The following is a 24,642-nucleotide window of genomic DNA, read 5'->3' as shown; positions in this document are numbered from 1 at the left end:
GTGTTTGCGTGGGTTTCGCCCCCACAACCCAAAGATGTGCAAGGTAGGTGGATTGGCCACGCTAAATTGCCCCTTAATTGGGGGAAAAAAGAATTGGGTACTCCAAAAAAAAAAATTCTTTAATAAAAAAATGTGGAGGAGCATGTGCAATTTTCCAATCCAGAGGGACTACTAATGAATCTGGGGAACTTTGAAAGATTATAGTTATGGCAGCCAGTACTTCCTTTAGAACCCTTGGATGGAAATCATCAGGTCCTGGGATTGTTGCTCTCTAGTTCCAATAATTTCCTAGTTACTGGTGCTGTGATTAAGTTAATTGTATTAAGTCCCTGTCCTCGATCGACTATTAATTTTTTTGCGACTTCCGGCAAGTTATTCTCCTTTTCCGCTGTAAATACTGAGACAAAGTAATTGTACAATCTGTCTGCCATTCCCCCATCATCAATCACAATATCTCTGTTTTCAGCAGTTAGTGGGCCTGCATTGCACTTGACCACCCACTTTCTCTTTATGGGACTATAAACTTGCTTCCTAATGATTTTGATGTCCCTTGCAAGTTTCCTTTCATAATCCCTTTTAGTAGCTCTTATAAGATGCTTTTTGACTCTTGCTGATCTTTGTATCTATCCCATTTATCTGGATCTGTGCTGTGTTTTGCATTTTTGTAAGCCCTTCAGTGTTATGCTGTCCCTAACCTCTTTAGTTGCCCGTGGCTGTTTTCAGGGTTTTTTGTGAAGTGAAGCTTTTTCTTTTTGGGGTATAGACTCTCTCTGTATTTAGTTAAATGTTTCTTAAAATATTCTCCACTGTTCTTCAGTCGTTAGACCCATTAACAGATCTTCCCAGTTTATTGTGGGCAGTCTCTGTCTCATCCTGTTAAAGTCAGACTTACCCAAGTCTAAAATTCTAGCAGCTGATTCATGTTTTTCATTTTCAAACGCTACATCATGTTTTGATCATTATTTGAGAAATGTTCATGCGCATTAATTAAATTTGGCTCATTACATGATCCCAGACCAGACCCCAACAGTGGCTAGGATACTGGACCGAAACACCAATATTTTAGTTTATTTTAAGAATACTCCAGGAGTGATTGCATGGGGAAAAATATAGGACTTTGGTATTTCTAAAACAAAACTTTTGTGAATACAAGATTAGACTTTTAACTTCACACCAAAAAAGAACATCTTACAATTACCACTTAACACAGCTGTACAATTTCCCATTAAAAAGCAGGAAACATAATCCATCTTAAAGTTAGTAGGGCTTGCTTGCTTTATAAAACAGATTTGGCCCTGGCTGGAACCCCTTCAGACTCTGGCTGAATGCCTTCAAACAGCTGCTTGAATTAGTTTGTTTGAATCTCTTCCTTGTCTTCAGACAAGACTGTTCTGCTTTAAAATATTATTATTCTTTTTTTTTTTAAATATTTTTTCATTAAAGTTTTGCAAAGTTTTTCATAATAAATAGTAATAATCCTAACCCAGCAAAATAGAGTGAACATTAACATAGTGCAAAAAGAGAATATACAATAGCAATATATTGTATTGCTCAGTCTTCCCACACCCTCCCAACGGAGCACTCACCCCCACTCCCCTACGGGTCGCTGCTGCTGATGTTTTAATTTTCCCTGAGAAATTTTCCCTGAGAAGCCATCGGACGGTATTATGCTCCCGCTCAACAGCAGCAGCTCTGTACACTTGGCAAAATTATTTACACACATAAGTAGGCATCTGTTTGTGGTGTTGTCGTCCCTTGCTTCTCCCAGACGGAGTTTGTTGTCATCTCGTTCCGCTTCTGCGCACTTCCGCTTCTGCGGCCCTCCCATCTTCCACGTTTTCTCTGTTCCTGTGGACATTAAGTTTGTTAACGTTTCCCTGCCTCCCTTTCCCCTCCCTGGCTCTCCTCTATTGTTCCGACACTTCTCTCTACCCCCCCGCCCCTCCTCCCCTGTGGTTTGCCTTTCCTTCCTCTTAGATTTAGCTGTCCGTTCCACCCCCTCTCCCGGTCTATCTCTCCCGCTCATGCTTTGGCTACTCTCTCCTGTTTCTTGGCTACCTGGCTATTCTTCTGCTTGTTTGTTGGCCACAAACAGGTCTCGGAACAATTGGGTGAATGGCTCCCACGTTCTGTGGAAGCCGTCGTCTGACCCTCGGATGGCGAATTTGATTTTCTCCATTTGGAGATATTCCGAGAGGTCGGACAGCCAGTCTGCAGCTTTGGGTGGTGCTGCTGACCGCCAGCCGAACAGGATTCTACGGCGGGCGATCAGGGAGGCAAAGGCAAGGGCGCCCGCCCTCCTCCCCAGAAATAGATCGGGTCCCGGCACCTTCGGGTCCCGGCACCTTCCCCGCCTGCATGGAGCTAATGCTGTCCATGATCTCTCCCAGTGCTAGTGGTACTTCCAAGCCCCGTTTCTTGCCCTCTCCCACGGCTGGAATGTCCAGTCCATCAAGGAACCGTTTCATCCCAGACTCCCCCATTGGGGGCTCTGAGGTGTGCAGCCCTTGGTAGAAGGCCTTGAAGGTTTTGTTGATCTTTTCTGGTTCAGTTTCTAGCGTGCGTTTGGTATCCCTGATTTGTGCAATTTCTCTGGTGGCTGCCTGCTTTCTTAGCTGGTGTGCCAACAGGCGGCTGGCTTTGTCTCCATGTTCGTATAGGGTCCCACGTGCCTGGCAGAGTTAGTGCACTGCTTTCCTGGTGGAGAGCAGGTCAAAGTTCCTTTGTAGCTCTTTCCTCTCCGCCAGGAGCTCTACGGTTGGGGCCTCGGTGTATTTACGGTCTACCTCCAGTATGGAGTCAACCAGCTGCTGCTTCGCCACCCTTTCCTCCCTATCTCTTCGCGTTTTGAAAGCGATGATTTCCCCTCTTAGTACTTTAGTGCTTCCCAGAACGTGGAGGGTGAGACCTCCCCGTTCTGGTTGTTCTGTGTACTCCACAATGGCCCGTGATAACCTTTTGTTGAAGGCCTTGTCCGCTAGTAGGGCGACGCCCAACCTCCATGTGGGGCGTTGGGCCCTGCCCGTCTCCAGCCTCATGTCCATGTAGTGTGGAGCGTGGTCTGATGTCACAATTGCGGAGTATTCCACCTTATCTATCCCCGGAAGCACCGTTTCCCCTACCACAAAGAAGTCAATTCTGGTGTATACGCTGTGGACTGGGGAGAAGAAGGAGAATTCCTTCTCCCCCGGGCGGGCGAACCTTCAGGGGTCCTCTGCTCCATAAAGTGACTGAGTTCCCTTGCCATGCTTGAGGTATTCCCTGTTTTTGGGTTTGATCTGTCAGTCGTTGGGTCCTGTACACAGTTGAAGACCCCCCCCCCCCCCCCCATGGTCTTCTTGATGAAGCTTGTGTCGTCCCAGTTGGGTGCGTACACTTTAACTAGTACTACCGGTGCCCCATCCAGGGCCCCGCTGACCATGATATACCATCCCCCTGGGTCCGGAACCGCCTTTGTCGCCCTAAACATCGTCCTCTTGCCGATCAATATCGCCACCCCCCTGGCGCTTGTTCCATAGCAGGAATGGTAGGTTTGTCCCACCCAGCCCTTTCTTACCCGCAGTCGGTCCTGCTCTCTCAGGTGTGTCTCTTGGGGGAAGACTATGTCGGCCCTCATATTTCTTAGGTGGGTGAGGACTCTGGGTCTCTTCACTGGGCCATTGAGTCCCCTTGCGTTCCAGGTGACTATCCTGGTGGGGGCTTCTGTCCCGTCGCTCCTGTGGGATTAACCATACTTACCTGGTGGACGCGCCACTGCCCTCCGGGATTTCCCTTTGTTAGGGGGCCGTCCAGGATGGCCGCTGTCACTGCTCTCTCCATGCGGTCGGGTCCCTGCGCTCCAGGGTTTCCCTGTGTCCAGGGGGCACCCGACATGGCCGCCCACTGTGCGTCCGCCATGCGCGTAGTCCCCTGCACTCTGGGGTCTCCCTTCGCCCAGAGACCGGACCGGGTGGGTGCTTGCAGCGATTCCTTGTTTCGAGCCCTTGGTTGTGGCATTTTGTAGCCCAATTCCTTTTCAAGCCCTGTTTGTCCCTCCTTCCCTGTGTCACCCCTCCCCGGTCTCTCCTTCCCTGTGTCTCCCCCCCCCCCTTCCCGGTCTCTCCCCTTTTCCCCCCTCTCCCTTGTACCCCTCCTTTGTCCCTCTTTCCCCTGTTCCTGTTGAGTGGTCCCCTCCACCTCCAGCCTGGCGCCTTCCCCCCTGTTGGGGGCGCGCTGCGGCCCTGCTTTGTTGCATGTCCCCGGCGCTAGCTTTCCCGCTAGTACGGTGGCCCCCCTCTCGGGAGTTACTGTCTCGCTTCTCCCCTGCCCGGCCTCTACGGTTTTCTGCCAGCTCTTCCCCCATCCTACCCTGCACTCCTCTTGCTTGCACTCCTCTTGCTTGCCCTCCCTTCCCCGCTACTCTCGTTCCCTCGTGCTGGGGACTGGCCTCCCACCTGAAGCGGTCCCTCGGGCAGTGGTCTGTTCTTAGTTCAGGGTGCGCTCAGCGTGGAGGGGGCAGGGAGGCCTGGCATTGCCTCACCCCCCCCCCCCCCCCCCCCCCCCCCCCTCGGCGTGTTGTTGCCCCCTGCCAGGGGCCCCTCATATCTACCTTCGCTGGTGGTTTTCCAGCCCGTGTTCCTCGACAAACTTGTTTGCCTCGGCAGGGGCTGTAAAGAAGTATTCTCTTTCTTGGTATGTGACCCAGAGTTTCGCTGGGTACAACATACCAAAACGCACGTTGCTCTCCTGAAGAGCTGCTTTCGCTCTATTAAACTCGGCCCGTCTCCTGGCTAGGTCTGCCCCAATGTCCTCGTAAATGCCCTTCCCATTTGCAGGTTCTGTTTTTCCTGGCCCAGCGTAGGATTTTTTCCCTATCTTGGTACCGGTGCAGTTTAGCTGTAACTGCTCTCGGGTGTTCCCCTGCTTTGGGCTTCTGCGCAGCGACCAGTGTGGTCTGTCCATTTCTAGCGGGCTGGGAAAGGTTTTCTTCCCCGCTAAGTTGCCCAGCATCTCGGCCACGTATGCCGTGGGGTTTCTACCCTCGATCCCCTCTGGTAGGCCCACTATCCTGACATTTTGCCTCCTCGAGTGGTTTTCCTGGTCGCCCACTCTGCCCTTCAGGCTCCCCTGTGTTGTGCCCAGTCTCGCCACCTTCTTCTCCAGGGCCGTGATCCGGTTGCTCACGTCAGTCGCTGCTTTCTCCAGCTCATTGATGGTCGCCTCTTGGACTTCCAGTTTCTTCCCTTGGGCGTCCAATTTCTCATCTACTCTGCCCAGGGCCTGCTGCACTTCCGTTCGGGCCTTGGCCATTGCTGCCTGCACTGCAGCCTCAATGTCTGCCCTAGCCTCTGCCTTGTTTACCTGCTGATGTTCCCTCAGTGCATCGGCAAAGGCTGCCTTCCAGTTCCAGCTCCCCCCTGGCCCTGGGGGAGACTGCACCTGTCTGCCCAGCTCTTTTTGATGCGGCGATAGTTCCGTTCTGCCGCTTTGCTCGCTGATTGGCTCATCTGAACTGGCTTGCCATTGCCCAGTCTGCCTTTGGTGCCCCTTCTCCCTCTGCTTTGGCTCCCCTCTGGCATTTCTACCCCCCCCCCCTTTTTTTTTCCCTCCTCCCCCCCCCTCCCCCCCCTCTATTTATTTATTTGTTTATTTTCTCTTCCCCACCCCACCCCCCCTTTCCCTTTTTCTTCTCCCCTCCCTTCTCTGCTTTACCACTTTATTTTTCCCTCTTTTATTAAATTCTTCTCAGGTGAACTTGTTTTGGGTGAGAACAAGAAAAGTGCCAAATGAATTTTTTTTTAACGTTTAAAAGTTTTCTTTTCCGAGTTTTGTTTTTGCAAACGTTATTTTTTCCTTCCATTTCCCTTACTCACCCAGGTCAAGAGAGAGAGGGAGAGTGGTCCGGAGTACCTCTTTGTTCCTGCCTCGTGGTGGTTGCCGCCGGGGGGGGGGGGGGGTCGAGTCGATCGGACGGTCCCCGCTGCTCGGTCCGGCTGCCGCTCGTCGCACCCTCGCTCTCCCGTGTGGGGGGGGGGGGGGAGGGTCAGTTGCTTCTCCGTTCCTTCCTCCCTGCAGGTTCGGCCCCTGCTTCGGTCCTGGCCGCAGCTTGTCCTGCCCTGCACTCTCCTGCCGTGCGGGGCGGGGGGGGGGGGGGTGGGGGTGCCGCGCCGCGCCGCCGGATCACTCCTCTCCCGAGGGCCCTGTTCCCGATTTCGCGGAAACGTAAAAAAGTTTTAACCCTGACTTCGTGGAACTGCGGGGGGCCTTTGTGCTGTGACCGCTCCGCTCACAAACGCCACCGGAAGTCTTATTATTCTTTTTTAACTGTCATACTTGGACAGAATTGTGGACTTATCAGGCAGATCAGAACTCAGCTCCTCTCTCTTGCTCTCAAGGCTTCTCCAAACTTACTGCCTCTCTGCCTTTTAGTGCTCCACCCAGCAATGATCTCATCTCCCCAAGATGGAAAACATTATCTCTGCAGGGTGCAAAAACACACTAACTCCCCAGGACTTCTCCAGTCAATCCACTGTGCATTAACCCAGACTGATAAATGCGTTCCTGTGTCAATTTCACAGGCTGGCTGTTAAAAGCACCCAGGTTCTGCAAACAGAATAATTTTTAAACAAACACATTCTAAGTGCAGGCTTTTAACCCTTGAATTGCCCATTGCAATTATACTCCAATTTTCCTGATATCTTCCAATCGTCACACCTCTGTCTTAAGAAAAAAGGAACCAGCAATGCAAACAGGTGGCTTCATTTTCTAAAACCCTTTTAATGTTAAACATTTCTGAAGATTATATACAACTTCTACTCTGGTGTTTTTCAAAGCTTTTTGCCCAGGACCCATTTTTACCATCCAGCCATTCTTCGGGACCCACGCCAGCCAGACAATCCTTTCATCCCATGCCAGCTGACCTTCGTGACCCACGCTGCCAGAACTTCGCGACTGACTTTTTTGCTTGCCTTTAATGAGACAGGATTTCACGCCCAAAGCACGGATCGCGTGACGTCAGTATGCGTGCCGGGCGCGTGGCGTACTCTCATCACTCCTGGTGCGAAGACACTGCCGATTTTAAAAGGAAATTTGGTCCTGGGACAGAACGCTGACGTCAGTGCGAGACAGTACTGGGATAGCATGCTAAAGTCAGGAGTGGCAGTCTGCCACACTGGGCACCAGACTGATGCACTGCCGGATCTGCCTGAGGGGGCATGCATACGGACGGCATTTTCTTTTTTTTAAACAGCACATGGCATCCCATGAGTTTTATTTGTAAAGACTAACAACTTATAATACACCATTATGTACAGAGGTTTCAAACATGCACACACATTTCACATGCTGGTGCTTAAATTCCACTTACCCTGCTGCAGAGGAGAACCACACAATTTATATTCTGTGATTGCTGCTGGGATCTTCTTTTTTGATCTCAGTTTGAAGAACAAACAAATTGTTGCAATCCCTAATGTAGCTATCACATACTTCCTCCTCCCTGTGATGGTGTAGACATTGAAGTACTTGTGGAAGCCAGTGAACTGATGCTGACTGCCAGCATCGAGAACCCACCATTCTCACTTCTCACACAAACCTCACTCGGCCACGCTCACAGGCCCCGAACTCCAACAGTCCACTGCCGGAAGTACCGTACCTGCCTCCTATTGGTCAGCAGAACAATTAGATGTCAGATGTGACGTTAGGAAAGCTAATCACCCATTGGGTAATCTGGGTGCCAATCAAATGGAGCAAGGCAAGATGCTGTGGCTGCTGGCAGACGTGGGCGGCATTTCTCAACCTAAAAGCCAGTCGTGGCTGTTGGGCACTTCTCCCGCGATCAGGAGCGCCAAAACCGATCGCTCCGCCACACACACACACACACCCCAACACTCGGTCACGATCCTGAGTTTGACAAGCCCTGTTGTACTCGATACAACATATCATTTTACAGTTTTAAACAGGCAAACATCAAAATGAATATAGTCCATTTTAGTCTTCTCATGTTACAGTCGTGATCATAAATTTAATCACTCCTTAAAGCAAAATAGATTTCCAAAGACCCGGGTGGTCTCTAAGATTGCATCTATATAGTTACACAACAAAAGCTTAATCAATATGTAGTTGCCTGGTCATGCAGCAGAATTCCTCACTTGATAGATTGTTGATCGATGCAGCAGCAATATTTATCAACTGTTTTGTATTCTGCTTCCTTTGGGATCTGTTGGATAGCCAAATATAATTGATAACAGCCCTTAGAAGGTTAGGTGGGGTTACGGGATAGAGTGGAGGTGTGGGTACATGGTGGAAGTATGGGCTTAGATAGGGTGCTCTTTCAAGGGGCGGTGCAGACTCAATGGGCCGAATGGCCTCCTGCACTGTAGATTCTATGATTCTATACCTCCATCCTATCCCCGTAACCCCACCTAACCTTTTTGGACACCAAGGGCAATATAGCTTGGCCAATCCACCTAACCTGCACATCTTTGGATTGTGGGAGGAAACTGGAGCACCCGGAGGAAACCCACACGGAGAATGTGCAGACTCCGTAGACAGTGACCCAAGCCAGGAATCAAACCTGGGACCCTGGAGCTGTAAAGCAACAGTGCTAACTACTGTGCTACCGTGCCGCCCCTCTGTTTGTTGTTCATATAAATCAGCCATCTCCATTTGTACCAGTGCTAACTTTAATGGATTGTGCTTGTATGGATATTGTTTAATGGGAATAGCATTTCCTATATCTACATCATGCATAATCACTTTTGTACTTCCCAAATTATTCCCACATACCGATCTTCGTGACTGTAACAACTCATTTTTAGATCATTTTGATTTTCTTCCAGAAGGTAACTCAATAATTTATCCCATTTTTTTAATACTTCCTCATTCTTTGTAATTTGAGGATTGCCAAATTTGGAATAATCTGGATTTATCTCTTCTCCCTGAGCTACAACTAACATTTGCTCCTTCTTTCCTTCTCCCCTTCTCTATCAAAATAACTGTTGAACATATTAACATGAAATATTCTTGAGTTTCCCTTCTGTCTGATGTTCTTTTCAAATATTTCACCTTACTCAATTTCCTTTCAATTTGATAAGGCCCACTAAATCTTGTATTTAATGGTTCACCTACCATTGGTAAAATACTAGTACTCGCCCCCACCCCCACCCCGCTAACAAAATTACAATTTTTAACGACTTATCTACCTCTCTTTTTCTTTACCCGTTATAATCATTTTAAATGTTTCCAAGCCAACTCACCAGCCCGAGTTAATCTCTCCCTAGCGTTTAACATGTAGTCCAACAATGTCGTCTCTAATCACTGACTCACCAATTTCTCTTTGATCAATTTAAATGGTCCTCTCACCTCATGACCAAAAATCAATTCAAATGGACTGAATTTAGTTGATTCATTGGGTGCATCCCTAATTGCAAATAATATAAATGGGATGCCTTTGTCCCAATCCCCAGGATAATTCTGGCTATTGGCCCTCAACATGGTCTTTAGAGTTTGATGCAACCTTTTTAATGCCCCTTGTGATTCCCGATGGTACGCCATTGAGTTAAATTGCTTTATTCCTACCACGTCCATAACTTCGACATAAAATTGGATCTCTGATCTGATTGAATTGCTTTTAGTAGTCCATATCTAGTAAACAATTGGGTTAATTCCATTACAACCCTCTTTCTTAATGGAATTGCCACCGTACACCTAGTAGACACATTCATTATGGTCAACAGATACTGATTCACATTTTGGTTTTAGGCAGGGGTCCCAGCAATCAATTAGGACTCCAGTAAAAGGTTCTTCAAATGCTGTAATGTGTATTAAAGGTGCTGGTTCCCCTGATACCTGATATGTGTGACATTTGCGCAAATTTAACTACGTCCTTATACAGTACAGGCTAATAAAATTATTTTTGTGTTTTTGCTTGAGTTTTCCCGCATGGGTTTCCTCGGGGTGCTCCGGTTTCCTCCCGCAGTCCAAAGATGTGAAGGTTAGGTGGATTGGCCACGATAAATTGCCCTTAGTGTCCAAAAAGGTTACCTGGGGTTACTGGGTTACGGGGATAGGGTGGAGGCGTGGGCGTAAGTAGGGTGCTCTTTCCAAGAGCTGGTGTAGACTCGATGGGCCGAATGGCCTCCTGCACTGTAAATTCTATGATTCCTTACTCCTAAATGACCCCCTACTAGAACCACGTGTTATAACCGCCAAACCTCATTTCTACCATTGTAATACCACTTGTCTTATCTCCTTGAATATGTAACCGTCTCCATTTTTGCATTATTTCTAATGTATAGTTAATAATAATAACACTCTGGTATATACTCATTCCATTTCCATTTATGTTTTCTGATATAACTGCTTTATCTCTGAATCTTTCTGTTGTAATTCAGCCAACTAAAGATATCCGCTTCATCCACCACCTGCTTTTGTTCTTTCCTAACCATCTGATCAAACATGGTTTCTGAACCTCCGCCTCCCTATCGGCACTCTGTCTCATCCTGCGGCTTTGTAATCTGGTTACCACACAATCAGGAAACTGTCCCCGATATACTTCCTGCAATATCTCAGTTGCTTGACTTTCCACTGGCTTTTCAACCACAGTAGGCTGGACTCCGACCTGTGATCCAGCTATAATCACTACCTAGGATAAATTGTATTGCTGAAAAGGGTAATTTTTCTGTTACTCCTACTACAACTTCACAGTTCATTGGACTCTCTAACTGTACTTTACATAGTGGCACACTGCTCTCACCACTAATTCCACATATTATCTGCCGAAACTCCTTCCAAACTACATATCTCCTTATCTCTCACCATTAGAGATTGACTTGCTCCTGTATCCCTTAAGGTCTTAATCGCCTTACCTACTCCACCTTGCACAAACGAGTAAACCGTACCTTTACAAAGAAAGTCCTTAAAACGTTCTGGTACCTGTTTATCCACCAACCTCTGAATAGGCTGTACACTCTGCAGTACCCCTTCACAGCTGCCAACTTTATACCCCACTTTTATCTCATGTACTTTATAAGATAACCCTGTCTGCCATAAAGGTATTCCTAACCATTTTGACATTTCCAGCACTTTCTGTTACAATGTTTCTGAATAGGGCATTCCACATGTTCACTGTCCTCTGTATGGACAAGTTATAATTCAAACTGTGTATTCATCTTTTCTAAACCGAATCCACGTAACCATGTCCAAGACTTTGCTTGAATATTGGGCATCTCTCTGGGATTCAGTTGATCTATATTTCTCCTGAGATCAGGTGTTGATTTGATTTGGTCTGTAACTGCTTATGCTGTGGAGTTAGATATTTGTGGTTTCAAGTCCTCCTACCGGATGTGAGCACCTAATATAGGTTGACACTTTGTTCTGAGTGAGTCCTGCATATTGGAGTTGCTCCCTTTCAGACTAGATATTAAATCAAGGCCCTCTGTCTATTGAAGTGGATGTAAATGAACTGTCAGTGGTACTTGAAGAAAGTAGGAATATTTCCTGACCAATATTTATCTGTCAATTGAAACCACTAACAGAAGCAGTTTTATTCTCATTTAATGTATGTGGGATTTTGTGCACAAATCAGTTGCCATATTTGCATATAAAAATCAGTTACTACACTTCAGAAATATTTAATTGCCTGTGAAGCATTTTGGGATGTCCTGTTGCTGTAAGAACTTGAGATCACCAATGTATAAATCTCTAGTATCCATAGCTATTCCTTATAGCACACAAATCCAAACCAGTTTATCAACTAAGTTCCCTTTCTGTTAACTTCTGCCAAAGTTGAATATACTGCCAGCAATATGGGTCTTAAAACTCTTCAGAATGCTCTAGGCAAAAGTGGTCTACTTCTTTGTGCAAGCTGATTATCAAGTCTGGGGCTGGTCAGAACTTAAAAAGTAGGAGTCAATCATTGGGTCCCTTGAACCTGCTCCACTATTCAGTAACATGGTTGATCTTGGAACTCAACTCAACTTCTACCAGTTTATTCCCAGGTCCCTTGAATCCCTTTGTGTCCAAATCCTATTGCTCTCAGTCTTGAATATACTCAATGAATGAGCATCCCAAGTCCTAGTAGGATATGCGAACTCCAAAGATTTACGTCCTTGAGAGAAGAAACCCTCCCCCTTATCTTGAGATTCTGCTCTCTAGTTCTAGAGTCTGCAGCCAAGGGAAACAAGGTGTCAGTGTCTACCCTGACAAACTGCTCAGGATCTTTCAATCATATCGCTTCTCGTCCTTCAAAACACCAGGGATCATAGGCCCAATTTACTGAACATCTCATTATAAGACAACCCTTTAATCGAAGAAATCAATCCAGTGAACTTTTGCTGCACCACCAGCAGAACATAGAATTAGGAGCTGGTGTAGACCATTCAGTACATCGAGCCTGCTTTGCTATTTAGTTCATGGCTGGTCTGATTGTGGCCTCTACTTTGCTGCCTACCCCTCTATCTTTTGGCTCCCTTGTTAGTCCCGAATCTATTTAATTCAGCTTTAAACATATTCAATGACCCACCCTCCACTGCTCTCGAAAGGGAATTCCACAAACACCTGACCCTCAAAAGAAAATAATTCTCCTCTCCATCTTATTTTTAAGCCCTGTCCTCCAGTTCTAGTCTATCCTGTAAGGGAAAATATCCTTTCTGCATCCTCAGCTGAACTGGAGGTGAGAGTGACTATCCTTGATATCAAGGCTACATGTGACTGAGTACGGAGTCATACCTAGCACAATGGACAGCGGTGGTGGTTGTTGGAAATCCATCATCTCGGTCCTGGAAAATCACTGCAGTAGTTCCTCGGGATAGTTTCCTAGCCCCGATTGCCTTGAGCTGTTTCATAATGTCCTGCTCTCCAACATAAGGTCAGAAGTGGGATGCTCACGGATGATTGCACGATGGTCCGCATCATTCGCAATTTCTCACAGTGAAGCAGTCCATGTCCATATGCAGCTAGACCTGGACAATATTCGGGATTAAGCTGATAAGTGGCAAGTCCATTTGTGCAACATAAGTGCCAGGCGATGACCAGCTCCAACAAGAGAAAATCTAAATATCTCCCCATGACATTCAGTGGCATTACCTTGGCTGAATATCCCACTATCAACATCCTGGGGGTTACCATTGACCAAAAACTGAACTGGCTCAGCCATATAAATACTGTGGTTATGAGAGCCGGTCAGAGGCTGGAAATTGTGCGGCTACTACATCAACTCCTGACTCCCCACACTTTGCAAGGCACAAATTTGATGGAATATCTGCACATGCCTGTAGCTACAACACTCTTAGATTGACACCATCCCGGGCAAAGCAGCCTGCTTGATTGACATCCCATCCACCAACTTCAACATTCCGTCCATCACTGATGCACAGTGGCAGCAGCATGTGCCGTTTACACGATACACTGCAGCAACTCACCAAGGCTCCTTTCAAACCCGTGACCTCAACCACCTAGAAGGACATGGGCAGTGTGGAGACACCACTAACTTCAATTTCCCCTCCAGGCCACACAGCAGCCTGACTTGGAAACGTGTTGTCGTTCTTTCACTGTCACTGGGTCAAAATCCTGGACTTCCCTCCGAACAGTACTGTGGTTGTTCCTGCAACACATGGACTGCAGCAGTTCATGAAGGTGGCTCACTGCCACCTTCTCAAGGGCAATTAGCGATGTGCAATAAACGCTGATCTAACCAATAATGCCCACACTCCATGAACAAATAAGTAAAAGAAACCTGGGAAGTCTTCTCAGTAACTTAAATGGTTCAATAAGATCATCTCTCATTCTTCTGAACTCCAATCGATACAGGTCCAACCTTTTCTCATGAGATAAACCCTTCATCCCAGGAATCAGTTGAGTGAACCTTCTCTGCACTGCTAATGCAATTATATTCTTTCTGAATAAGGTGACCAAAACTGTATACAGTACTTCAGATGTGATCTCACGAACTTCAGAAAACATCCCAACTTTTATATTCTATTCCTCTTGCAATAAACAATAACCACCCATTGCATTCCTAATCACTTGCCGTACTTGCATACTAAGATCTTGTGTTTCAAGACAAGACGCCTAGATCCCTTTTGTACCACAGGGTTCTGGAATTACTCTCCATTTAAATCAATATGATGTGGAGATGCCGGCGTTGCACTGGGGTGGACACAGTAAGAGGTCCTGCAGCAACAGCTTGAAGTCCGGCAGGTTTGTTTCGAATCACTGGCTATCGGGGTGCAGCTCCTTCATTGGGTGAGTGGGGGGTGGGTCCACAGCCACATGTGTAGACTGGGTTAGTGGTGCAGGGTGGTGCTTTTGGTGTGAGTCTTTGCAGGTGGTTGGGTCTTTGCAGGTCCGGGCGGAGCGACTGGAGAGAGGAATGGTCACCGGTTGGGGAGATGCGAGTTGTCTCGGGCCGGTTGGTGGGATTTTGCGGGCCCAGGCCGGATGGTGGGGGTTGAGTGGTGGGGCTTGGGTCCCGGTTGAGGCTGTGCTCATGCGTACGGAACTTGGCTGTCAGTTTCTGCTCGGCGACTCAAGACTCGTGCTCAGACTCACCATGGACTACTCTCCAGAATCGGTTACATTTTTGGACACGTGCATCTCCATCAAGGACGGTCACCTCAGCACTTCACTTTACCGCAAGCCCAGGGCTAACCTCCCGATTCTCCACTTCTCCAGCTTCCACCCTTAACACATTAAAGAAGCCATCCCCTATGGACAAGCCCTCCGTATACACAGGATCTACTCGGAGGAGGAACGTAACCGACATCTACAGACGCTGAAAGATGCCCTCGTAAGAACGGGATATGGCGCTCAACTCATCGATCGACAGTTCCAACGCACCACAGAAAGAAACGCACCAACCTCCTCAGAAGACAAACACAGGACACAACTGACACTTCGTCGTCCAGTACTTCCCAGGAGCGGAGAAACTACGACATCATCTTCGCAGCCTTCAACACATCATCGATGAAGACGAACATCTTGCCAAGCCCATCCCCACATCCCAGTACTTGCCTTCAAATAACAGCGCAACCTCAAACAGACCATTGTTTGCAGCAAACTACCCATCCTTCAGGAGAACAGCGACCACGGCACCACACAACCCTGCCATGTACGACGTGCCAGATCATCAACATGGACACCACCATTACACGTGAGAACACCACCCACCAGGCACGTGGTACATACTCATGTGACTCGGCCAACATTGTCTACCTCGTATGCTGCAGGAAAGGATGTCCCGAGGCGTGGTACATTGGTGAGACCATGCAGACGCTGTGACAACGGATGGATGGACAGCGCGTGACAATTGCATGCAGGAATGTTCCCTTCCAGTCGGGGAACACTTCAGCAGTCAAGGACATTCAGCCACTGATCTTCGGGTACGCGTTCTCCAAGGTGGCCTTCAGGACATGTGACAATGCAGAGTCGCCGAGCGGAGGCTGGTGGCCAGGTTCCACGCGCATGGGTGCAGCCTCGGCCGGGACCTTGTATTCCTGTCTCGTTGCATTCCCCCTCCCCCCGGTCTGGCCTGTGCTTTACAGGGTCCTGCCGGCTGTCCTTGCTTGGGACGGTTCACACCTTTTAGGCCTGTGGTTGTCCCTCTCTCTGGTCGTTCCATCTGGATCTGTGGAGACTTGATTGCCTGCGGGGACTCTCATTCAGGGTGTTGTCTTGCATCATTGACTTTGTCTGTTTGTATGGTTGTGGAGCCCACCGCTTCACTCGCCTGGTGGGGGACCTGCACTCCAAGGGCTGGTGGTTCGAGACAAACCATTTGGACTTCGACCTGGTGTTGTAAAACTTTAAATAAATACACAGCTTTTCAATTCTTCCTGCCAAAGTAGGCAAGCTCACATTTCACACATTATACTCCATCTGAGAAATTTTTACCTATCCACTTTACCTGCCTATGTCCCTTTGTAGACTCATTACTCGCACAATGGGATGACACAGTAGCACAGTGGTTAGCACTGTTGCTTCACAGCACCAGGGACCCATGTTCGATTTCCAGCTTCGGTCGCTGTCTCCACCTTCTCCCTGTGTCTGTGTGGGTTTCCTCCGGGTGCTCTGGTTTTCTCCCACAAGTCCCGAAAGACATGCTTGTTAGGTGAATTGGACATTCTGGATTCTCCCTCCATGTACCCGAACGAGCGCTGTAGTGTAGCGACTAGGGGCTTTTCACAATAACTTCATTGTAGTGTTAATGTAAGCCTACTTGTGAAACTAATAAAGATTATTATGATTGTTATTATTACCTGCTCTTGCAACTTATTCTCCGACATCCAATCTATCGTGGTCATCAGCAAATCTAGCTATCATACATTATTAGTTCCTTTCATTCAGGTCATTAATATTGATTATAAATAGTTGAGGCCCAAGACTAATCCCTGTGACACTCTACTGGTTGCATCTTGCCAACCTGAAAATGCCCCCTTTTTCCAACACCACTTCCTGTTATACATAGACATAGAACATACAATGCAGAAGGAAGCCATTCGGCCCAGCGAGTCTGCACCGACCCACTTAAGCCCTCACTTCCACCCTATCCTCCTTACCCAATAACCCCTCCTAACCTTTTGTGAACACTAAAGGCAATTTTGCATGGCCAATCATCCTAACCTGCACGTTTTTGGACTGGGAGGAAACCGGAGCACCCAGAGGAAACCAGTGCAGACTCCGCACAGACAGTGACCTAGCAGGGAATCGATCCTGGGACCCTGGCGCTGTGAAGCCACAGTGCTAACCACTATGCTACCGTGCTGCCCACTTTTTCAAGTGTGATTTTCTGTTATCCAAGCAATCCGTTAGCCGTGCTAATACATTACTTCCTACACCATGAACTCCTGTTTTGTGTAGTAACTTTTGATATGGCACTTTATCATTTGGAAATCCAGGAGCACCATATCTACATGTTCCCCTTTATCCACATTGCTTGTTAGTTACTCAGAGAACTCTCTAATAAATAAGTCTAACATGATTTCCATTTCACAAAACCAAGGCCTGATTGCATTAACATTTTCTATGTGCCCTGCTATAACCTCCTTTATTATAGATTCCGTTAATTTCCACATGACGGGATGTCAGGCTATAACTGGCCTTTAGTTTCCTGCTTTCTCCTTCGTTTCTTTCTTGAATAGAAGAGTTACATTTGCTATTTACTAATCTAATGGGACCTTGGCAGAATTTAGGGAATTTTGGAAAATTAAAACCAATGCATCCACTGTTTAAGCAGCCATTTCTTTTAAGACCCGAGGATGAAGACATCTGGACCTGGATTTTTATCAGTCTTCGGGTCTAATGATTTTCCTCGTACACTTTCCCTACTGACTGTAATTGTTTTAGGTTCCTCCCTCCATTTCACTTCTTGATTTACAATTATTTCTGGGATGTTATTTGATCCACTGTGACCATTTCCTCATTTCCCATTATTAAATCCCCAGCTCTCTCTCTCTGGAAGACCAGCACTCGCTTAATTGCGCTTTTCCTTTTTAAATGCCTTTAGAAACTCTTTACTGTCTGTTTTTATATTCCTAGTTTGTTTTCTCTCCATAATTTAATCAGGGATGGCACGGTGGCGCAGTGGTTAGCCCTGCTGCCTCACAGAGCCGAGGACCCGGGTTCGATGCTGTCTCTAACTTCCTTGGTTAGTCATGAATGCATCAATTTCCTTGAGTCTTTTTTTCTTGCTGAAGGTATCTATTGAATCTTATGAAATATCTCCTTGATTAACTTCCACTATATCTCCGCTTCAGCCAACTCTGTACTCATACCCTTGTAATTGCTTTTATTTAAGTTTAAAACACTAGTCTTAGACTCCCTCTTCTCTACCTCAAATTGAATGCAAGTAATCATATGATCACTGCTTCCGAGCGGCTCTTTTACTATGAGTTCATTTGTTAATCCTGTCTCGTTACACATTACCATGTCTGGACTAGCCTGCTGTTTGGTTGGGTCTATAATGTTCTGAAAGCACTGTACAAACTATCTTCCAGTCTACTTTTACCAATCTGATTCTTTTTAGTTCTGTCGTCTTACTACTTTTGCAACATCTAGTCTTATCTTCTGGCGCACTCTTAAGTTTGTACCCTCTGTCCCTTCCTGCCACACTCATTATCATTCCCTTATTGCTATCTTGCTCGCTTGCTTTTGCCCCTCCTTTTAAGTTATCACATCTTCCATCACTTGATCTCCCCCCCCCCCCCCCCCTTCCAATTTCCCCAGTACTGGTGCCAGTGAATTGAAAAGTAAGTATGTCGGCCCATTGATAAGGACACTAAAGGTGTGCAGAATAGCCCAGGTACGGACTCTCCAAAACCCTGTCGAATTGAAGCACCGAGTCCTCACTCCTGTACTCCTTGTACTACTTGATTGCTTGCTGTATCTGCATGCTAACTTTATAGAATCATAGAATCATAGAATTTACAGTGCAGAAGGAGGCCATTCGGCCCATCGAGTCTGCACCGGCTCTTGGAAAGAGCACCCCACCCAAGGTCCACACGTCCACCCTATCCCCATAACCCAGCAACCCCACCCAACACTAAGGGCAATTTTGGACACTAAGGGCAATTTATCATGGCCAATCCACCTAACCCGCACATCTTTGGACTGTGGGAGGAAACCGGAGCACCCGGAGGAAACCCACGCACACACGGGGAGGATGTGCAGACTCCGCACAGACAGTGACCCAAGCCGGAATCGAACCTGGGACCCTGGAGCTGTGAAGCATTTGTGCTATCCACAATGCTACCGTGCTGCCCGTCTTTGTGAGATGTCTGAGAACACCTAAATATCTGAATATCAACATTAAACATTTTCCACCCATTTGTGTTCTTCCATTCAAGCTGCACATCCTAAGATCCTGTTTTTGTTTTTCACCACCGCTCCTAGCTGCGTGAGTGCTTATCACTGTAACCCCACCTAATCCCTTTCTCATGTACTGTTACCATTTATTAAATATCTCCAGCTTCATAGCTTTGCATTTACTGAATGATAGCTTCCCTTTTTCACCAAGTATTTGTCGATCCAATCGCACAAGATAATTGATCCCATGCCATGCCACACCTCACTTCATTACCAGTGACCTACTTGGAGAGGTTTATTGCCACCTATTACCCCAAATCCCAAAATCCATCAAAGAAAGAATAACAAAACTTTGATTTATGGAGTGCTTTTCATGCCCTGAAGATACTCAAAGCTCCACAACCAACAATAATAATAATGATGTGGAGATGCCGGCGTTGGACTGGGGTGAGCACAGTACGAAGTTTTACAACACCAGGTTAAAGTCCAACAGGTTTGTTTCGATGTCACTAGCTTTCGGAGCACTGCTCCTTCCTCAGGTGAATGAAGAGGTATGTTCCAGAAACACATATATAGACAGATTCAAAGATGCCAAACAATGCTTGGAATGCGACCATTAGCAGGTGATTAAATCTTTACAGATCCAGAGATGGGGTAACCCCAGGTTAAAGAGGTGTGAATTGTGTCAAGCCAGGACAGTTGGTAGGATTTCGCAGGCCGTTGTCTACCTCATACGCTGCAGGAAAGGATGTCCCGAAGCGTGGTACATTGGCGAGACCATGCAGACGCTGCGACAACGAATGAATGGACATCGCGCAACAATCACCAGGCAGGAATGTTCCCTTCCAGTCGGGGAACACTTCAGCAGTCAAGGGCATTCAGCCTCTGATCTCCGGGTAAGCGTTCTCCAAGGCGGCCTTCAGGACGCGCGACAACGCAGAATCGCCGCGCAGAAACTTATAGCCAAGTTCCGCACACATGAGTGCGGCCTCAACCGGGACCTGGGATTCATGTCGCATTACATTCATCCCCCACCATCTGGCCTGCGAAATCCTACCAACTGTCCTGGCTTGACACAATTCACACCTCTTTAACCTGGGGTTACCCCATCTCTGGATCGGTAAAGATTTAATCACCTGCTAATGGTCGCATTCCAAGCATTGTTTGGCATCTTTGAATCTGTCTATATATGTGTTTCTGGAACATACCTCTTCATTCACCTGAGGAAGAAGCAGCGCTCCGAAAGCTAGTGACATCGAAACAAACCTGTTGGACTTTAACCTGGTGTTGTAAGACTTCGTACAATAATAATAATGATCTTAATTAGTGTCACAAGTGGGCTTACATTAAACTGCAATGAAGTTACTGTGAAAATCCCCTAGTCGCCACACTCTGGCACCTGTTCAGGTACACTGAGAATTCAGAATGTCCAATTCACCTAACAAACATATCTTTCGGGACTTGTTGGAGGAAACCAGAGCACCCAGATGAAACCCACGGAGACACTGGGAGAACATGCAGACTCCACACACACAGTGACCCAAGCCGGGAATCGAACCTGGGTCCCTGGAGCTGTGAAGCAACAGTGCTAACCACTGTGCTACAAAGTACTTGTAAAATGAAGGCACTGTTGCAAGAAAATGCAAGAACCAATATGTGCACAGTCACATCCCTCAAAAAACAATGTCCTAAGTAAATGAACAGATAATCTGTTTTTGGTAAGGTAGCAGACTGATTAATGTTGGCTACATTATTTCATGGGACATGGGCTTCACTCGCAAGGCCTGCATTTATTGCCCTCACGAAGGTGATGGTGGGCTGCCTTCTTGAACCGCTGCAGTCCATATGGCGTAGGTACACTCTCAATGCCGTTAAGAAGCAAATTCCATGATATTGATCCAGGGACAGTGAAGGTACAGCGATATATTTCCAAGTTAGGATGGTGTGTGGCTAGGAGGGGAACTTGCATGTTCCCATGCATCTGCTGCCCTTGTCCTTCTAGATGGTAGAGGCTGCGATTTTGGAAAGTGCCGTCGAAGGAGCTTGGTGAGCTGCTACAGTGTATCTTGTAGGATGGTACACACTGCTGCCACTGTGCTTCGGTAGTGTCGGCAGTGAATGTTGAAAGTGGTAGATGGAGTGGACTTGAATCTCTAACCGTCTGATTCAGAAGTGAGTGTGCTACCACTGAGCCAATTCTACAAACCTAAAGCACCAATCCTACAGAATTACTCCCTGTAATATCCCATTGGTCTCTCCCTTAATCCTTAGCAATCTCTGACTCTGCCTGTAAGTTATCCACTTAAAAAACTTCCCTTCGCTTTCCATACTTTCTACCTTGTAAGTAATTAATGCATGTGAAAGGTGTGGCCGAAGTCTAAAGAAATTAAATTTACCTGGGAGACATGGGGCAGTGTTCACCCTCCCACCTGTATTACTCAAGCTTTCCCCTTGAACAATGGCAATTGATGATCTTATCTGGAGATGTGTTGCCCCGATTTGTACTTCGATTTGATGACTTCACAAAACACTTAATTTCTAAGTAGAGATACTATTACCTGGTTCAGTCTATTATTTCTTAACCAGTATTGATAAGCTTATACATCTATAGATCAGTATACTTTTTCTCTGAATTTGTGAATTGTCTCATTCGCTGCTCTCAATTTTTGACACAATTCCTGCATCGATTGATCCTCTTAAAGTGTCTATTGAGATCTGACCAATTTCATTTTTCACCTTCTTTGATTCATTTTATGACGTTTATAAGAGCCTTGTATCTTGGGTAATATCTATATCTTTGCGTACAGTATAGCACCAAACAGTGTATTCATCCAAAAAGTCATCAGTATGTTATCGATATCTTCTACAGTGAAGCTATAGTGCTAATGAGATAATTATTACGTAATTTGCAATAGTAAAACTAACTTATTGTTTCTTCTTTACCCAGACGAATCGTACATGTCCTATCTGTCGAGCTGATGCTTCTGAAGTTCACCGAGATTTAGAGTAAAGCCATTTCCGCAGCACAATATTGAAGACGTTACCTAGATGATGTGGGAGAGCACACTGTTCACCCACTCATCTGTGTTACCTTGAGCCTTCCCCTTGAACAACAGCAATCTAGGATCTTATCTGGAGTCCTGTTACCTCTGTTTGCACCGTGCGATTTGATGACTTCAGCAAACACCTAGTATCTTCGCTTAGAAACAGTTATGGAGTTGTGTTGTACTAACATTGTGTTCCAAACTCCAAAGATTTTAACCTGCGTGTATTTTGATGTGTATTAACATTTTATAGTTTGTATGATCATTCCAAGTATTGACACGAAATTTGAGGGGTTGTGATTTCATCATATGCTCGAAAAGAAACAGTAGGTGGAAGACGATGGGGTACTCTGCCCAATAAACCCTCCAGCATACTGTACTGATGGAGCGAAGCAGGATGTTTGAGAAGTGTGAGTGTGCGTGCGCGTGTCTGTATGTTATCTGTGTAATGTCTGAATGTACCTATCCATGTTTTCTTGTATTTGTACCATACACTGGTCTAGTTCTCTTGTGTGCCTTTGCACACACTATCCTAACCACTTCCAAAATATTTCCTGTATCGTTTGCATGAATAACAGTGCGTGAATGTGTTTGAGTGAAAGATTAGAGGAGGGAAAATATTTAATGTGCACATATGCATGCGTGTCCAGCCAGCTTGGACTGGTGATGACTAGCTCTATCCAGCTGTGGGTGGGGGTGGGAATCTGTGCTCAGCTATTACTGCCATGCACTGTACTGCACACATACCTAAGCTCACAGCCTTTGTGGTGCAAAAATTATTCCAAGCAGCTGAATTATTTAGGATTTGTGGTTGTTGATTGCTCTGTAGATGCCACCAATTGTTTACCAATGATTTATGTGGTGGGATAGTGGATTGTTTACTGTTTTAATTAGTCCTGACCTGAGGGACGGTGGACTCTGTAGGAGACCCATTGGCCAGGGGCCAGGGCCCTGTGTTCTGTGTTAGGAAGATTTTTGCTTTGGTACTTGCACAGTTACAGTTACCTCATTTTGCCATGTATGTATTTGAAATTTGCTAATATATATATAGGAAATGGTTCTGATGCTAAACATTTTGTGTTTTCATCCCATTTGAATCATATTGTTGTAGCATTTAACATAACTAGTTATAATGTATTATACATCTGTAAACCAAATTGTTTCAGAGACGAAATTTTTAACAGATTTGTACTTTTTTTATGAAAGTTGCTAGTTATGCTTTACCAGGTAGTGCAATCATTTTTTATTGTTGTGGCTGATTTGAGAGGGTTGTTCACTAATAAATGTATGATGTATACCAACATAACCATGTTCTGTGGCTGAATTTCATTTTCTAACTTCAGAAAACTTATTCCTGACACTGAGCCTTAAGGGAAGTAGATTAATTCATGCTGTTTGCGGTTGCCCCCCGGGGACAGGTGTGTGGAAAATAACTTATGCTAAGACATCAATGTTCTGTGTATAAGATGAAAGCACAACTATTATTTTCTCTTCCCAGACCCAAATAGGAATCTATATGCAGATTAACTTTCCACTTAACATGTTTGGGTGGAGGGGATAGTAAATTGGATTGGGGTTTGCTCCAGTTTTTCATGAGTAACCTTAAGGAGAGTCAGTGGTGTAATGGTACTGTCACTGGATTAGTTATCCAGGTGACGGGGATGTGCTGAGAAGTCGCACATCAGGTGGCTCTCCTCCCGCAAGCCTGAAAAATAGGCACTTTTTGCCCCCAAAATGCCGCAAACAATATAAATCAAACCCACATCACTAACAAAACAAAGAAAAAAGTAATGATGCCAAACAGCAACCAGTCCAGAGGACGAATGGAGACCAGGAGTGGAAAAAGCCTGGACAAACAGCAAGCGACCAAACCGACCAGCGCACAAGGCGACAAAACTCTGACTTTGCCAGATCGACAGGAACCGATCCACCACACGAGAAGCCCCCCCACCAGGGGATGGATGGAAGATGTTCCTCTTGAGACTTGAAGGAACACCGAGAGGAAACAAAATCAGACATACAAGCTTCGGTGAAGGGTGTGGTGGCCGAAGCTCTGGCTAACATGCAGGTGGCCCTGGACAAAGCCGAAAGTGGAGTGGAGGCCCAGGAGGCAACAATTAAAGATCTGGAGAGGGCTGCAACTGACCAGAGCAACCGGATTGTCATCTTTGGCAAGGCTGGTCGTGACACAAGGCAACCTGAGAGGAAAGGTCGAGGACCGGAATACTGAAGGAGGCAAGAGAGGAAATTGCTGAGGCCTTGATAGAAATCTTTGGATCCTCACTGTCTTCAGGTGATGTCCCGGAGGACTGAAGACTAGCCAATGTTGTTCCTTTGTTTAGGAAGGGTAACAAGGATAATCCAGGGAACTACAGGCCGGTGAGCCTTACGTCGGTGGTAGGGAAATTACTGGAGAGAATTCTTCGAGACAGGATCTACTCCCATTTGGAAGCAAGTGGATGTATTAGTGAGAGGCAGCACAGTTTTGTGAAGGGGAGGTCGTGTCTCACTAACTTGATACGGGTTTTTCGAGGAGGCCACAAAGATGATTGATGCAGGTAGGGCAGTGGATGTTGTCTATATGGACTTCAGTAAGGCCTTTGACAAGGTCCCTCATGGCAGACTGGTACAAAAGGTGAAGTCACACGGGATCAGAGATGAGCTGGCAAGATGGATACAGAACTGGCTAGGTCATAGAAGGCAAAGAGTAGCAATGGAAGGGTGCTTTTCTGATTAGAGGGCTGTGACTAGTGGTGTTCCGCAGGGATCTTTGCTGTTCGTAGTATATATAAATGATTTGGAGGAAAATATAACTGGTCTG

General features: G+C 46.4%; 1 protein-coding gene across 6 annotated transcripts in view; it reads left to right on the top strand.

Annotated features, from left to right (window-relative positions):
• rnf44 (ring finger protein 44) overlaps positions 1–23,127 on the top strand; it is a 235,988-nt gene extending 212,861 nt beyond the window's left edge. For all 6 annotated transcript variants that reach the window (XM_072512197.1, XM_072512196.1, XM_072512193.1 and 3 more), the window contains one exon: positions 21,725–23,127. In XM_072512197.1, coding sequence (XP_072368298.1) covers positions 21,725–21,787 — 63 coding nt within the window. In that variant the 3' untranslated portion in view covers positions 21,788–23,127. The remainder of the gene's footprint in view (positions 1–21,724) is intronic.
• Positions 23,128–24,642: the final 1,515 nt, after the last annotated feature.

The sequence above is a fragment of the Scyliorhinus torazame genome, chromosome 7 (assembly GCF_047496885.1).
Source record: "Scyliorhinus torazame isolate Kashiwa2021f chromosome 7, sScyTor2.1, whole genome shotgun sequence".
Classification (NCBI taxonomy): Eukaryota; Metazoa; Chordata; class Chondrichthyes; order Carcharhiniformes; family Scyliorhinidae; genus Scyliorhinus; species Scyliorhinus torazame.
Note: the sequence above shows the minus strand (reverse complement) of the source record. Positions and strands in the feature narration are given on the sequence as shown.